Genomic DNA, 16,483 nt, shown 5'->3' with positions numbered 1-16,483 from the left:
TTCCCACCCTGCCCCTTCTCAAGCCCCATCCCAGTGGGGGCCGCCCTCAGCTCACTCCTGCCAGGGTTCGTCCCCTCAGTGGAGTAGGATGAGGTGCGCTGTAGTTTGTGCTCAAGGCTCTGAGTAGTCGCTGTCCAAGGAGCAGGCATCCGGGGGGAATGGCGTAGTCGCCCTCCGAGCTCAGAGAGGACATGGGAGACACCTGGCCCAGGGGGAAGGATTCGAGGCCTGTGTCCCATGCCAGTCAGCCCCAGCTCCTCACCCACCCCGGGACCCCCGAGTCTGGGGCTGAGGGTCACGGGCAGAGATCAAGCAGGGACCCCATGCATGACTGCCCATGGGAGGAGGTGAGGGGCCCCTTGTGGTCCACACCCCTCAGCTCCCCTGCTCCGTACCTCTCTTGATAGCTCGGGGGCTGCCTAGTCCACTGGTCTTCCTGGGCTCAGAGCAGGGGACTGAGCTCTGGAAACTCGCCTGAGAGCTGCAGTCGTCATCGGACCCAGAGGACTCGTCCACAAAGGGCACGGTGCTGATCTGCGTGACTCTCTGCAAGACAGGCCCTTCCCATGCGGCTCAGGCTGCAAGACAATCCCCACCCCCCGACCTGCACTCCGGCTCCAGGTGCTCAGGGGCGGCCAGCACAGCCTGTCTGGGCACCAGGACACCACCCCCCAGCCAGGTCACCCACCAGACAACTGTCCCTTCCTGACCTTTCTCCTTGGGCTGATGGTGGTGGGGGGGCACACCATCCTCTGTGGTCCCTAAAAGAGCTGCCCCATCCCAGCTGAACACCTAACCACTGTGACCCCTACTCCCTGCCACTAGGGGGCCAGAGAGCCACACCACAGCCCGAGTGTGAGGACGGGAGCTTCACCAACGTGTGGGGATGAGGAAACCATCTCCACGGACAGACATTTACTAAGATTGCTGGTCTCGATGCTGGTGAAACTGGAGAAAAGGGCTCTCTGTGGTGTGATGAAGTATTTGTAGAAGACAATTTGGCACTGCCTGTCAAAACAAAGCCCACCTCTAGAACTCTGTCCTCCGGAGATACGTATATATAAGTGCACACAGAGATATTTGCACAGTGATGTCCATCACACCACTTACTTTAGAGAAAAACACAGGTGTGTCCTAAACTGTCAATCAGTGGAGGGCAGGTTAAGGTAGCCGTGGGCATCTGCGCAAAGGTACTGGACAGCCCTACAAGGGGAGGTACAGCAGGAAGGCCTGGCACACGGCTGGGTGAACAAGCAAGGGGTAGAATGACATGTAGTGTGACCCCCTGTGTTCATGCACGTGTGTGTGCAAGTGAGAGATAGCGCCTATTTGCGAACGCATTTGTGAACACAGCAGAAGGCCTTACAGAATAAACACCAGACCATGAATGACAGCTGCCTCTGGGCTGGGAGTTCGGGAAAAGCAATGTGGGGGGAAACTCCACTTTTGGCTTTTTATTCTTCTATAAAAAGCTTTACGAAGTATAATTGTTATGATTTCAAAAACTAATCATAAAAAGAGACAAAAATGCATATAAAACATGTTGCACTTTTATCTGATTTTTGTTTTAAAAAGTCTGGGGCTGTATCGAGTTTATATGGGAGTGTAAAATACATAAAAAGTTCTAAAAGGAGCCCCACCCTCCAGGACAGGCGTGTGACAAGATGGGGGGACAGGTGGAGCAGGCATAGGTTTAACCTTTTACTTCTTCCTTTGCCCACAATCATATTTATTCAAATTTTTGTAAATGAAGAATTTTTCTACTAAAAGTCTGACCCTGGGGCCCCACTCCAGCCGCTGACTGGACAAGGAGCCTGGGGGGGGGCGGGCGGGCGCTGTCCTCGGAGAGCAGCTTCTTACCCCCTTCAGGACTGTGTAGACAGGCACCGTGCAGTTCTTGTAGACAAGGCCCGAGAAAGGCCCAGGGGACGAAATAGAGGGAGGCCTCGAACCTGGAGGGGGGGGGAAGAGGGACGAGATGAGCTACAGTGCCCAGTGCCCTGGCCCAGGACGGGTGTGGGGACGGCAGAGGGAGGAGGAGGAAAGCTGCAGACGGAGTTGCCGGAAACAGCACTCTGGGGACAGCTCTCAGGACAGGGGCCGCGGCCTTCAGTCCCACTCTGGCCAAGGCGAGTTCCAGTCACGCACTACGGGGCGCTCACAGCCTGTGGGGACTCCGTGGCTGGCCCAGGACTGGGGGGACAGTGGTGGGACGGGCCTCTCTCGGGGGCTCACATAAATCAAGGTACTAGGGCTCCTTCCACCCACAGCCTTCACTGCAGTGCAGGTAGGAGGCTGGGCTGGGGGACCCCTCCTCTAAAGTCCCTTCTAGCTCTCTGATTGGCTACAACACTGTTCAAGGCCACGCCCACCCAACAGGTAATGGGCTGAATCTGCCCTTTCCTTTTCTCTCCAAGGCAGCCCTGGCTGTGTGATTTCACCTGAAACTCACCTGTTGGGGGGTGGGGGGAAGTGGAAATGGGGTGCCAGGTGACCAGAGCCCTGGGTGTTGCCCAGAAGCCTCTCTTGCCCGCACGCCCACCCTGCCCACCACGGGCACCCCACTTGGCACTCACCGAAGCAGGTGGCACTACTTCGGGGAGGTACGTCCGAGAGACACATGCCTGACGTGGCCACGGCATAGATGCGGCTCTCCTGGAATGAGAGGGCCCAGGAGGCTCAGAGCCCACGGCTACGCCCACCCCAGCCCCTCCTGGGTGTGGAGAAGAGCATGGCTTTGCAGGCAGCCAGACCTGCGTCCACACCCAGGCTCGGCCGCTCACAGGCGGGAGAATGGGGCGAGTTACGTCATTTCTGGGCCTCAGCTCTGAAATGGGGGTAATACACTCAGGCTGTGTGAGAATCCAATTAAGTTATTAATGTGAACATCTAACACCTGGACTATAACCAGTGCCCAACAGCTTCTCACCTCTCTGACCCCTCCCTTCCGGGTGGGGGGGGGGCGTGGCCTGACCCATTTCACAGCTCTTGGGTCTCAGGCTCTCACCCCCAGAAGTGGGGTGCTGACCACGAGGAAGTCAGCCCCCAGGTGAGGGCATGACCTTTTGTCAGTCAGTTTGGAAGCTGGGACACATATTTCCTCTACAGTAATAATGTCACATCATGGCTAGGCTTTGGTCCCACCCACAAAGCCTGTGTACCTCACTCAACTGAAAACCCCACGTACAAGGCGCACAAGAGTGTGGATGGGGACCGCCCACCCTCAACTCTAGCCTCTCCCCTGGATGGCCCCACCTCCTTCTGCATATCTCTTTTCTCCACTCAAGATAAACAGACAACAAAGGCCCCCTCAGGTGACTGGTGAGTCACAAGGACCAGAGAAGGTCAGCTCAGGGGGCAGGGCCTTAGGGGTTGACGCAAGGGCCGGGCTGGGATGAGATCCCCGGATAAGGGCGTGGGAAGGGAAGGGAAGACGTGTGAGGCAGTGAGGGTGCCTCAGGAGGGGCGCTGGGGTGGGGCAGATAAATTGGGACCAAGTAGTAAAATTAGGCGTCAAGATGATTACTCTCAGTAGTGGCGGACGATGAAAAAGCGAAGCTTGAGGAATTCAGGTTCACCATGATTTAGGGATTTAGGCAACTATCACTGAACAGATAGGAGTCTTTCACAGAAGGTCGTCTCATGTCTAACGAGGGTTATTTTGGAGGTCACAGAAAAAGGGCTCTGCAAACCCTAAATAGGCAAATAAGATTATCCGACTCCCTCGGATGGGATGGCCTTGTAATTCTCAGTCTTGGTTCCCGCCCGCCCCCCCCCCTCCCCCAACATGGTCACTGCCCAGTTGGTCTGGCTTCCTAAGCCGATGGGAGAGAGCCTGTCTCAGGGCCGGGGTGGAGCTAAGCCCCCCTGCTGGTCCCTTACTGAATGCTCCCTCGCTGCCCACCTGGGCTTTAGGGCTCCAAGAGTATTTGTATTTACAAGACCACAGTGACCAAGAGGAGGGATGGTTCTGATGGCATTCCAGCCTGGCCTGGCCCTTCCCCCGTTTCAAAGCCTCTCCACCTTGTCCCACCTGCCCCTTTGCTCCCGGTCCACCTGCTGCTTCCCTGCCTTACCCTTCCTGTGGCCCTGCCAGGACCTGGGGCTTCAGGGACAGCTCCGCAATCCTTGGCCTGTGGACCTCCTAGCCCTCCCCCAGCAGGTGTGTCAGTCATCCAGGTCTCCCTGTGGCAATCACTGCTAAGCACACAGCCCATAAGCCTGGGGTGATGAGGCCCCAACTAACAGCATTTCAAAAGGAGACCCTGGAAGGTGCTGCTGAGGTGGGCCTCCCAGGCAGTGATGGGGGGGGGGGCACCCCCAGCACACAATTCCCTGTGCTGCCAGGAGCCTGACAGACGTCCCCTGCGGTGCTGCCTCACATCACAGCAGCATCCAGGGTCAGACCCTGAGGGAGAGGCTGACAGCTACTCTCCGATGTCCCCCAAGAGGCAGGAAGCTGGAGCGTCAGAGCCGGGCTCCGGGGGCCTGCCCACCACCACTGGGAGGAAGCACCTTTTTGTGCCTAATCTTACTGCTTGGTGCCAATTTATCTGCCCCAGTCCAGGGCCCTTCCCGGAACACCCTCACTGCCCCGCTGTCTTACTTAGAGCCTGGCCCTCACTAACTACTCCGTGACCTTGGGCACCTAACCCAGTCTGCAGGGAGAGCAGTTCCCCCACCTGTGAAGAAAAACAGCATCTCACTCCTTCACAGACAGGCAAGGAGTCCCGGCCTGTGGCGGGCTCTGTGCTCAGCTGTCGACACCCGTGATCTCATCTCGCCCTCACCACGGACTGTGCAACCTCAGCAAGGTCCATCCCCACCCCCTTCCCATTTCATGGAAAACTTGAGACACGAAAGTGGAGAGAACAGAATCAAGTACGACTTCACGGACCCCTCGCCCAGCTCTACAAAGATTAGCGCGTGGCGGTCTCGCCTCATCGGTCCCCCCACCCAGAGCGCTGATTCTGAAGCCGTTCCCCTGGACAGCACAGCGTTTTACCCTGTGGTACAAGGAAGGAAGCCGGGGCTCAGAAATAACAACGGCCAGCACTTCCGTGCCACTTCCCATGACCCACTACTGCAAGTGCTTATTACTATCAACCCGATAAAGCAGGTACCGTTATCCCCATTTTACATACAGGGAAACCGAGGCACAGAGGGTTAGTCACGTGCCCCGGTCACAGAGGTAGCGATCCAACCCGAGTGATGGATGTTGGCAGCCCTGCCCTTAGCGCCCACGCTGCACCACCTCTAAGAGTCAGAGGCCAAACAAGACGACGTGCACACAGCCCAACCCAGCACCAACGTGGCGAGTGGCACACGGCGGGCGCTTGCTTCGGACACGGGAGCTGGCCTCCGCCCAATCACTCCAAATCCCGGCTCTGCCCCTGGCTGGCTGGGAGCTCTGGGCAGGCCCCGTGGACCCTGCTCCTGGAGGCACCATGAGGAGGACTGTCCCGTCCCTGCTCAGTGTGTGGCTGTGCTTGAGGACACTGGTCACATCATCAGCCCCGCCCCGCCCCCAGGTGGCCTCTTACCCAGGATGGAAACCGGTGCAAGGGAGGTGTGGGGGGTTTGCCTCCCGAATCCACTTCCTCCAGCTCAGCTGTGGAGACCTTCTGGCTCTCTCTTTCCTCCTTCCTCACGGCTGGGGGTGGCTCCTCCATCTCCATCTTCTCTGGTTCCTCCTCGAGCTCAGCGGGGGCCGCCACCTTGGGAAGGCCGGAGTGGGGGAGGGCGGCGAGGGTCCCAATCTCCGCGCTCCCCACGTGGTTGGAGCGCTCAGGGCCCACCGGGGGCTGGCTGTGGTGCCGCTTGGCCAGCTGGACACTGTCGTAGGGGGCGCTGGGATCCCGCACCTTCGGGAGGGTCAGGCTGCAGCCGGGGCCACCTTCCCTGGCAGAGGTCTTTGTCCCAGGGAGTGACCCTGCCTGAGCAGTGGCCAGGCCCTCATCCCAGGAAGACAAAGCATGTCCGGGGGTGCAAGTCTGCATGCACAGCTGGCCAGGAGAACCCTCTCTTCCCAGACGAGATGGAAGGGTCTTGGCCTCTGATAGTCCCCCGGGACGGACCACGATGGAACCGAACTCCTCCGTGGCGCTTCTCACTTCAGGGACAGAGTCCTCGCTTGGCAGAGCGGCCTTCAGAGGATCCTGAGCCTGAGCACCACTGTCCTGCCCCATCAGCTGGGCTCCTGGCCCTGCAGGGACAGAATCCTGCTCTGGGATTTCCTGGGGGGCCACCAGCAGATTCTCTGAAAGCGCCATCTGAAGAGCTATCGTTGGGGCAAAAGAAGGCATGTCAAGAGCTATCTTAATTCAGCCCCACACCCCGACACACTCACACACACACCGTGCACATACACACACACACACACACACACACACACCGTGCACACACACACAGGCACACACTTATACCCTGGTGCGTGTGCACGCGCGCACATACACACACACACACAGGCACACACATATACCCTGGTGCGCATGCGTGCACACACACACACACACACACACACACACAGGCACACACTTATACCCTGGTGCGTGTGCGCGCGCACACACACACACAGGCACACACTTATACCCTGGTGCACACACACACACTGGCACACACCCTAACATACAAACACGCACACAGAGGCAGGCATGCGCACACACACACACACGCACTGACCCACTTACCTTCTAGGGCTTCTTGAAGGGCTGCCACCTGCTCCACCAGGCGCTGATTACAGCTTTTCAAGTGCTGGTTCTCCATCTCAAGCTGGGCACAAGGAATACGGAAGGTTTAGAATACTCAGCTTACAGCTTAGACATATCATTCAAAATAAGCTTAAAATCCTTTTTAAAGATCAAATCTTCGAAAAAGAACAGTGCTGCCCTGAGCTCCTCCCTTCCTCTGGGCTAAGCAGTCTCGTTTGGGATAGAATTCCATTTGGCAATCCCTGCCCTTTTCTTTCTAGTTTCATTTTTAAGCTTTTTAAAATTGTGAAACCCACATACACAGAAAACTGCATAGCACGTCAATGAACAGCATAAATGATGCTGAAACGAACACGCATGTGACCACCATCCAGGTTAAGGAATTTTCCAGCCTTCCAACAACCCTGGGCTTGCCTTTTCTAATCACACGTCCCTCCCTCCCCAGAGACAACCATTCTTCTACGTTTAAGAGACTCACTGCCCTGCTTTCTGGGTTTTACCATCTAAGTATGAATCCTTACACATATTGATTCTTAAAAATGTTGTTAATCTGCATCCGAGAGTATTTTTCCACTGATTTTTAGAGAGAGTAGAAGGGAGGGGGAGAGACAGAGAGAGAGAAACATCAATGTGAGAGAGACACACAGATTGGTCACCTCCTGCACGTGCCCCAACCAGGGCCGGGGACTGATCGAGCCTGCAACCGAGGCACGTGCCCTTGACCAGGGCCCTTCAGTCTGCAGGACGAAGCTCTATCCCACTGAGCCAAACAGCTAAGGTCATATGGATTTTGTTGTACCCATTTTTGAACTTTATATAAATGGAATTATACAGCATGTACTTCTGTGTTGGGCTTCTTTTGAACAACAGGATGTCTATGAGATCCATCCTCGTGGTTGCTGCATTTTTTTTAAAAAAAATTCTCACCCGAGGATATTTTTCCATTGATTTTTAGAGAGAGTGGAAGTGAGAAGGAAATATCGATGTGCGAGAAACACATCCATTGGTTGCCTCCTGCACGAGCCCTGACCACGGCCTGGGCCAGGGAGAAGCCTGCCACTGAGTTTGTGCCCTTGAACAGAATCGAACCAGGGACTCTTCGGTCCACAGGCCAACGCTCTATCCACTAAACCAAATGGCTAAGGATGCATTTCTTTTAAATGAAATCCAACATACCTTTTAGCAAGAGGTCAGGGCTGTGCAATCATCAGCTCTGACCCCAAGAACTTGCAGCCTAGCAGACGACCTGAGATGTCCACAGAAGGGGACAGATGACCCCCTACAGGTGTGGCCACATGTGTCAGGACAGAGGGGAACAAATGAGCTTCCATCCTTTTCCAAACCTTAATTCCTTTTCCTTGTGTTTAAAAAGAGGTTTTTTATTGTTTCTGTTTGTTGTTTGATAGTTTTGTTAGTAGCACTGTAGTTTCTAGTCCCGAGTTTCCTAAACAAAGCTATTGCAAGTGGTGAACTACGAAGATGATGGCATTTGTGGAAAGTAGAACCGGGCTGTCAGGGGCTGGGAGGCGGAGGGAAGAGAGAATGGAGTCAGCGTTGAATGGGTACTGAGTTTCTATTTGGGGCACTGAAACCTTTTGGAAACAGACTGTGGAGATGGTTGTGAAAGTACTTAATGCCACTACAATTTACACTGGAAACCCAGCTGCAATGGTACAACTTATGTGTATTTTTAAACATTAAAAGGAATGGAGAGGACAGAGGAGAAAGTGGAGAGAGCGGACGGTGAGGACCACGTGTGCTCCTCAGTGGGAACTGATGTGACTCTACAGAAGTGAGGCTCATTCCTTTCCCCCAAACTTACAGCACAAAGTGACTCAGGAGCTCTGGGAACCAGCCGCACAGAGGAAGGGGAAAGTGAGTGGAGGGTCTCAGCATTTAGGCTGAATGAAGGGCAAATGGTTAACAAAACGAAGATCGGTCAAGGCCCCTCACACCGAGGCAGAAAAAGGCTGAGGGGCGCGGGCAATTCACGTCCATTCGGAAGAGTGTGTGACTCACCTCTGCTAACTTTAGGGTCACCCATTCCTTGATCTTTGCAGCTTTTTCTTGAACAATCTTTGCTTCCTCAGCTCTCATCTGCTTCTACAAGAAAGAGAGGACCTTCAGTTAATGACAAGTCACTGTTTTAGTGAATAATTCAAAGCGGGAAACCCTGAGAAGAAATATCAGGCGACTGTACAGGGTGCCCTAATAGAAAAAAATAAATTCACTTATGAATATGTTTAATATTCTTAAAGTGGGAAAAGCCTTCCTAAGCATAGAGAAATCCCAAAAAGTCATGAAGGAAAAGGCTAATAAATCTATACCATCACGATAAATTACTATCTGGCCAAAAACAAAAAGAATCCCTTAGACAAAATCAAAAGACCAACTGGAGGATGATTTGCAACACATACAAAGGTCTAATTTCAAATAAACAACCCAAAGGATATGAACAGGAAATCAACAGAAAAAGGAGGCAACAAAACCCATGAAAAAGCTGTTCAGTCTCCATCATAATTTTAAGAAATCTGATAAAAGTGAGACATCATTTTCCTCTATCAGACTAACATAATTTAAAAGTTTAATATTATCCCAAATTATCAAAAATGCTGGAAAACAACCCTTCTGACATGAACCGGCTAAGTCTTTTTGGGAGCAATTTGAGAATATCTGTCAACGTTTTAAATGTACATACTACTGAACTAATACACCCCCTGCTCAGGAATCGTCCGCTGCCATTTGATAAAGCACCAAAGGCAAAAAACGCAACACTGAAAATCACCAAATTTCCACAAATAAGGGAGAAATAAACATGAAGACAGGATGCTGTGCTTTGCTGCACAAGACACGTTCACAATGAACAGCGGCTAACAGGGAGGAGTAGGAAGGAAGGATTGGGGACAGAGGAAAAATGTCATTTTATCCTCTTCTGGGCTTTCTGCATTTTTTTACTAGACTCATGTATTATCTTTGCGGTTAAAAACAGAAAATAAAGCCGAATTAGCACATGAGAACCACCATTCCCTCAAAATAATCAAGAGAGTACATAAGGCGATAGAAAAGCGAGGTTTGTCTCGAAAGCAGAGCAGCCCAGGCTGGAAGGAAAGGCAGGCTTGGGGGCTTTGGTTCTGCCTCTGAGGCTCATCTGCTGTGGGCACCCGACCCTCGGGCCTGCATGTCACCTCCAGGCCGGGGATGGCCCAGCTCCCTCCCGGAGCACTGTGGCATGCAGTCACAAGGGCCCAGCACGGTGCCTGAGGCCCAGGTACCCAACCAGTTCTACAGCGAGCACAAGTGCCCTGACTTAAATGCATGGAGATGCGGGATGTTCTGGAGTAGCTTAGAGACCGGCAATAAGGACTTCGGTTACACTTCTAGGGAAAAACTACCTCATAAATGTATGCTGGACATAAGCTCCAAACAAGGGTGTCTGCGCAAATGAGATGGGAATATGGAAATGTCCCACTCGACTCACAATTGCAGAGCTGGAAGGACCTTACGTTAAGGTAATCTGGGTTAGGGGCTTGCAAACTGGCCCACAGGCCAAACCCAGCCTTCTGCTTGTCCCGGACCCCCTTTGCCTGCCGATTTTTGGAAATGAAGTGTACTGAAACCCAGCTATGCCCATTCATTTATATGTGGCCAAGGGCGGCTTTCACGCTACCACAGCAGAGTTGAGTAGTTGCAACAGAGATCATGTGGCCCACAAGCCAATCATATTTGCTATCTGGCCCTTTACGGAAAAAGTCTGCGGACCGACCCCTGACGTACTTTGACACGGAGGCCCGAGGGGTGAAATGCCTTGCCCCGGTCCATTCCTGGCACAGCTGGGACTAAAACCAGGTCTACTGACTTACAGAGCAGCATTCTTTCTAGTCTGATCTTGACCTATTATTTCTGGAAAACGATTTTTTTTCTGACCTAAGCTCCAGCAGGAATCTGTTGCCCAACAATCGCCCGATCTGCCACTTCTATGAACCACTCAAGAGAAGGAATCTCTGAAATCCATGGGGACTGATTAGATTCCACGTGTCAGAATTCTATTTTCCGTGATTTTCCAGGAACACCTGGTGCCCCACAGATTACAAAGCCACATCCACAAAGGAAATGTCGGCGAATGCTGGCGAATGATTGTGTGTTTGCCCATGACGGTGGGAAGGTACTGCCAGGATTAGCCGGGACCTTTATGGAGAGGGCACATGTGGAAAATGAAAGTCATCTGGCCACGCTGTGGGGTCATTTATTGGAAAGGATGGAGCTCGGGCACCAGGAAAAGTTGGTAGTTAAGGCCAAAGGCGGAGGGAAGGGACAGAATTAGGATGAAGTTAATGAGACTGTGAAGGGGAGGAGGCTGGGCAGGGGGAGCTGGTGGGGGGTGTTCCAGGCGTCCTCTCCGGAGCGAAGGTGCGATTGTAGCTGGGACGGAGGGCAGTGGCCTCTCCTGGGCTCCCATGGGCTCAGGGCAGGAGGCCGCTTTCAGCAGCAGCAGCAGCAGCCATGTATGGGCTCAGGGCCACTGAGAAACCTTGGCCAACCAAGGCTGCTGGGCCAGCTCTGCTGCTCTGATCCTCCGGCCAAGGGTTATGTCCCTCATGCTGGCAGGGCACATACCAGGGAGGGGAAGGGACAGCTCTCCTTACCAAATACCAACCTCCGGCCTAATACAACACACACATCACTCCTTCACTCACCTGACAGCCCTCTGACGTATGACAGCCCCTATATTATTGATGCGCAAAATGAGAAGCAGCGACTTGGGTGACCTGCCCACAGCTCGAGAGCAGCAGGAGCCAGAGGTGGGACTGAAACCCAGATCAGTCCGCCTCCAAGGTCCTTTTCCCACTGAATCCCCTGCCTGGCTCCTAGTGAACCTCCCAGTAATGAAATCGCCACACGAGAGAACAGGCTCAAGAGGGAGTGAGCTCCCCACCGCGGGAGGGTCGAGCAGAGAGGCTCTGCTCAAGAAGCCGGGGCCAATGGGCGCAGGTGCTGCAGAGGGCACTGGCGCTCCGCTGCTTGGTGCCCTTACCTGCTTCTCCAGCTGTGCCTCCAGCTGGCCGATGCGCTCATCTTTGCCCTGCACAGCTTTCAGTAATTCTTGGTACTTCCGGTGCAGGCTGCCTGCGGAGCCCACGTTCTTCAGGTTGGAGAGTTTCACCTTCTCTTCCATCACACTCACCTGAAAAGGACCAAGCATCTCATAGGGTTGGGATGTGTTGTATGAAATGACCACTAACATGGGAAGGGACACTTCCTGATACCCCAGCCCGTGACTCCCAGGCAGAGCCCTTACCCAGAGCAGTGGGGACAATTAATTCAATGACCATTTATTAAGCCTCATCTGGGCAAAAAAAAAGGAAAAAAAAAAGGAAATGACAGGGAGAAACAGGTGGGTGCTGGGTCCCCTAATTCTGGAGCCCAGGTGGGGATGAGCCGGGCAGGACAGACAGCCCTGGAGAGGAACTGCTCCCGCCTCACGGTGGCAGACATTTGCTGCTCACTGCATGTCCATGGCTTCCCGATATTTCCGGCCCCTCTAGTGAGAGGGGCATGGAATTCTGTCCAGTCAGTGGGCCTGAGAGGAAGGACACATATTTCTGGGCTCAAGCTATTGAAGAGCCAGTGCACAAGCACCCAGCTCCCTTTCCTTGCCATGGCAACCAAGGAGGCTGCATGTTCCAGATGGCCCAGCTAGAGGATGGGGAGCTCCGTTAGCCTGGACCCTGAATCCCTGTGTGGAGCAGAATCCCTGGAGCACCCCCCCGGAGAGGTACCATGAGTGAGAACTAAATGTGATAAACCGCTGAGATGTCAGACTTAACTTGTTATCTCAGCATAAAACCTAGTCTATATGGACTAGTCCACTCACCCACTCCCTGCACTGACATTAACCAAAGACTCATTCGCCCCCACAGAAAGCTCCATGCACTTTCGTCTGTTAGCAGTTCTGACGCATGACTGCTGGTTTTCCTTGTCCCTGTAAGCTCGTCAGTGTGATGAGTAGGTCCACGAGAGTTCATGGGAAGGGGCAGGAAAGGCCAATGGTCAGCTCCCCTGACACTCTTCTCAATCCCCTCCCCCCGTTACCTGGGTCTCCGAGTTCTCTGCTCTCTGCTCAGCCTCCTGCAGCCTCTGCTCCAGCTCCTGCATCTGCTCAACCGGAGACAAAGAGGACATGTAGGTGAGGTGTCCCTACTGTGCACATGACATCAGGCAACACAAGTGAATTGTGCAGACACTCCCCAAGGCCAGGCTGGAACCGCCCATCTCAAGTGGGCTCAAGGGTGTCTGGGTACCACTTGGCTCTCATACCCTGAATTCATGGGAGGGGAAGAGCCCATGGTGCTGTCCTCCCGCCGGGGGAGTAAAAGCCTTCCTCCCCTTCCTTGTGTAAGGTTCTCAGGGAGCGTCAGCAGTAGGGTCGTCACTCTTCTGGAGGCACCCCCACCCCAGTCTCAGTCCTCCTCCGGTCTCCTCTCCCTGAGGCCTCCCTCCCTCACCCCTGGGTCACAGACAGTGCCCTGCCACTGCTCACCCATGTGCCTGGCAGGGAGCTGCCATCGTGTCATCAGGGAGAATGTTCCTTCCCACCTCGGAACAGCTCACGGGCTGGGGACAAAGACTTCCCCACCCTGACTGTAATGGCATTCATAGATATCATCCTGTTGGGTTTCTTTAATCTTAACGAAATAGAGGGGCTCATGACACATTTTAAAAATTCTATCTTGCTGAGAGACAGAACCTAGAAACAGAACCTAGCTAGAGAACCTGGCTGAAGAACCTAGAGACAGAACCTAGAGACAGGACTTGGCTGGAGATCCTAGACAGAACCTAGAGACAGAACCTGGATAGAACATGGCAAGAGAACCTAACACCAGAACTTCACTGGAGAACCTAACCAGAACTTTGCTGAAGATCCTGACCAGAAATTGGCTGGAGATCCTGGCTAGGCTGCTGATCAACTGAACGCTGTCTCCGTGTCATCCCTTCTTCGCCGACTCCGTCCACACCTTTGGGGACCCCTGGACCCGCTGGGGTCGGACCCCAGCAGTGTTAGTGAAGAAGAACATGTATTTTTTCCCATCCAAGTTCACAGAACCTGAATTCCACCCACGGATCCATTAGAGGTACAGGAGCACAGGTGGCGGTAAAGTTTCACTTTTATTTCTCTGGAAACTATTACTGCTTTTAGATTCACTTTCATGTTCTCAGGTATGACATCACTTTACTTGAATTGTGAAACCAGAGGAAATACACAAGAAAACATTTTAAAATAATGATTTAAAATAACAATTGCCACACGTATGGAGTACTTATAATGTGCCAGGCAACTAGGGTAGCAAAAGGCTGAAAATTCAACTTAAAAAAATAAAAGATGTGGGTGTTGTCTCAAAAAAAAAAAAAATTCTATCTTGCTATCAGGAGAGGCGTGTCATTCAGGCCTGAGGAAGCTGGTAATTCTGGAATCTTAAGCCAGCTGGCCCACGCACAGAGACCAATGTCCTTCTACACAGATGCCTGTCGGGGACCAGTTGAGTCTCAGGAGCTGCTCAGCAGCCTGACCCACATGGCATCTCTGCAGCTTTGCCAGTTCATGGACTGGCGAGTGGGGTGTGGCTGGATTTCAGCTCCCACCTTGCCCCTGGTCAGGGCTCGGCTGTGCGCTGCCCAAACCACACACCATCACACAAAGGCCCTGCAGAAGCAGAGCTGAGTCACACCCCATCCTCCCGTCAAACGCCACGCCACATGCCCAGGCCTAGTCCCACGCCCTAACCCTAACCCTACTCCGTCAACGGCCCTGCCCTGCCCCAGAGCAACACATATTCATTAAACATACATCAGAGGCACCGTATCCCAGCTCGTCCGCCCTGCGGCCGGGCAGGCCCTGCGTTCCAAGCTCTAGCCCCGCACTCGCCCACCCAGCTCTGCAGATGTGGCCTTTGCTCCAGCTACTCAACCTTCTCCTTTTGGCCTGGACCACGACTTGACATTCACCCGTGAACTGAGCGATCCCTTTTCTTTCCCAATCTCTCACCTTCTCGGCTGAAATTCTGCTTTCTCTCCCTGACTAAAGGATGAAAGAGGAGGCGCGGAAAGTTACCTCAAAGTAGCTCACACTTGAGAACCTGGGGCACCTCTTTCCTCAGGGCAGCCCTGCCTCATCCATTTTCCCCCTCTTTTTTGGGATGGGGAGACACAGATGTTTTCAGTGCACATTCCCTTGGAAAGGATCTGGTGTTCCCAAGTAAAACTCAAGATTTAAAACAAAATGCTCCTCGGGCTCCCAATGGACAGGACCACCCATGACAGGTATTCATGTGCTCAGGCCATGGATGCCTACCTACACCCCTTCCTTCCTCTCCTGGGTTTAATAATCATGATCAAACCTCTCAATTCAAACCTGATTTGGCGGGTTAGCTCTGGCCAGACACAAACATCAGAGCCAGATGATCTTTCTAAAACCAAACAGTCCTTGAGCCTGTCTTACAGGAGTCCCTTGACCTTCAAACATATGCTTGCAGCTACAAGGAAGATAACAGCACAGCACGAAACAACACGATGGTTTCAGGGTGGCTGCCTGACACAAAGAGAATTCTACTTGGTGGGGGTGGTTGACACACAGTGGTGGCCCATAGTGACCAGGCTGGTACCGAATAACCCTCCCCACTCTGACACCAGATCTGACCGGGCCAATCAGGTTCTCTCTCCCAGGGATCTGAAACCTGGGATCGAGAGACCAGAGACAAGGGCCAGGGGACTGCATCTGAGAACATACACCAACTTCACCATTGTGATCGCTAGGTAGTTCCTTCAGTTCTGTGAGCTGTCCCAGATCCTCCTCATACAGTCCCTGCTGGCTTAAGCCAGCCAGAGTTGGAGTTTGCCCCCATCAGAAACAAGTCTAAATAATGCCATGACCGGGAGCATTTCAGAATACAATGATATACTGAATGGGAAGGCTTTGTATGTGAAAGGCTTTGTATTGACAAGTCTCCTAGATTGACCGTCAGCTGGACCGTTTAGATCTAACATCTGCTCTGCAGCTCAGAAGACATAGGTTTTCCATAGGGAGTGGGCATTCATATGTGTGACCTTCTGCAATGCCTGTTTGATATGTCCTCACTTCGTTGGATGGAAAAACTCATCTTCCTATTTTACAAATGGAGAACCAAGGTAGAGTGAAGAATGGAATGTACTGAGTCCTACTTCCCAGCTAGACCTTTCCATATGGGTCAAGAGTGGCCAAGGACACTGGTCAGAGCCAGCCATCACTCCATTATTGACAACATAGTGAGCATTTTTCCCTCAAGATTTATCAAGATTTAATATCGCTTTAAAGTGTGCTATCACCAAAGCAGACAGAAAGGAAGGGCTCCTCCCAGCCCTGGGCCGGCTGCCATGGGCCCTCATGGCTGCGGATCCTCCCAGCTGCTCTTATCTTCTCGGCAAGGACACTTGAGACTCAAAGCATTTTGTATCCACCTTCATGCTGGCGTATATTCTTTTTCCTCTAAAACTAGTTTCTGAATGTGGAAGACCTTTTGAACATCCAAAATGTTTTAAAAAGAGTGTAAGAACCATCTATGTATCCATCACCGCACTCCAACTATGACCAAAACCCTGCTGTCCCCGTCTGACGAGAATGTTTAACACGGTGTCCACGCCCGAGTACCTTCCCTCAATGCCAGCACCAACCCCTTTCACGAGGGCAGATCATTCTTCTTTGCACCTGTCACAGGGCCACACCTGGAGCTCTGCGACGCTGC

The 16,483-nt window shown here is 52.9% G+C and overlaps 1 protein-coding gene across 1 annotated transcript in view; it reads right to left on the bottom strand.

The window, feature by feature from the left end:
• The window catches only part of PLEKHH1 (pleckstrin homology, MyTH4 and FERM domain containing H1), a 53,584-nt gene that overhangs the window by 17,598 nt on the left and 19,503 nt on the right, over positions 1-16,483 (bottom strand). Inside the window, 11 exon segments of the mRNA XM_023755850.1 lie at positions 42-113; positions 115-156; positions 158-228; positions 396-546; positions 1,861-1,952; positions 2,577-2,655; positions 5,544-6,280; positions 6,690-6,771; positions 8,730-8,813; positions 11,743-11,892; positions 12,801-12,863. Coding sequence (XP_023611618.1) covers positions 42-113; positions 115-156; positions 158-228; positions 396-546; positions 1,861-1,952; positions 2,577-2,655; positions 5,544-6,280; positions 6,690-6,771; positions 8,730-8,813; positions 11,743-11,892; positions 12,801-12,863 — 1,623 coding nt within the window.

The sequence above is a fragment of the Myotis lucifugus genome, unplaced genomic scaffold (genome assembly GCF_000147115.1).
Source record: "Myotis lucifugus unplaced genomic scaffold, Myoluc2.0 scaffold_85, whole genome shotgun sequence".
Taxonomy (NCBI): Eukaryota; Metazoa; Chordata; class Mammalia; order Chiroptera; family Vespertilionidae; genus Myotis; species Myotis lucifugus.
The sequence above is the reverse complement of the archived record's forward strand: the minus strand, read 5'-3'. Positions and strand labels throughout refer to the sequence as shown.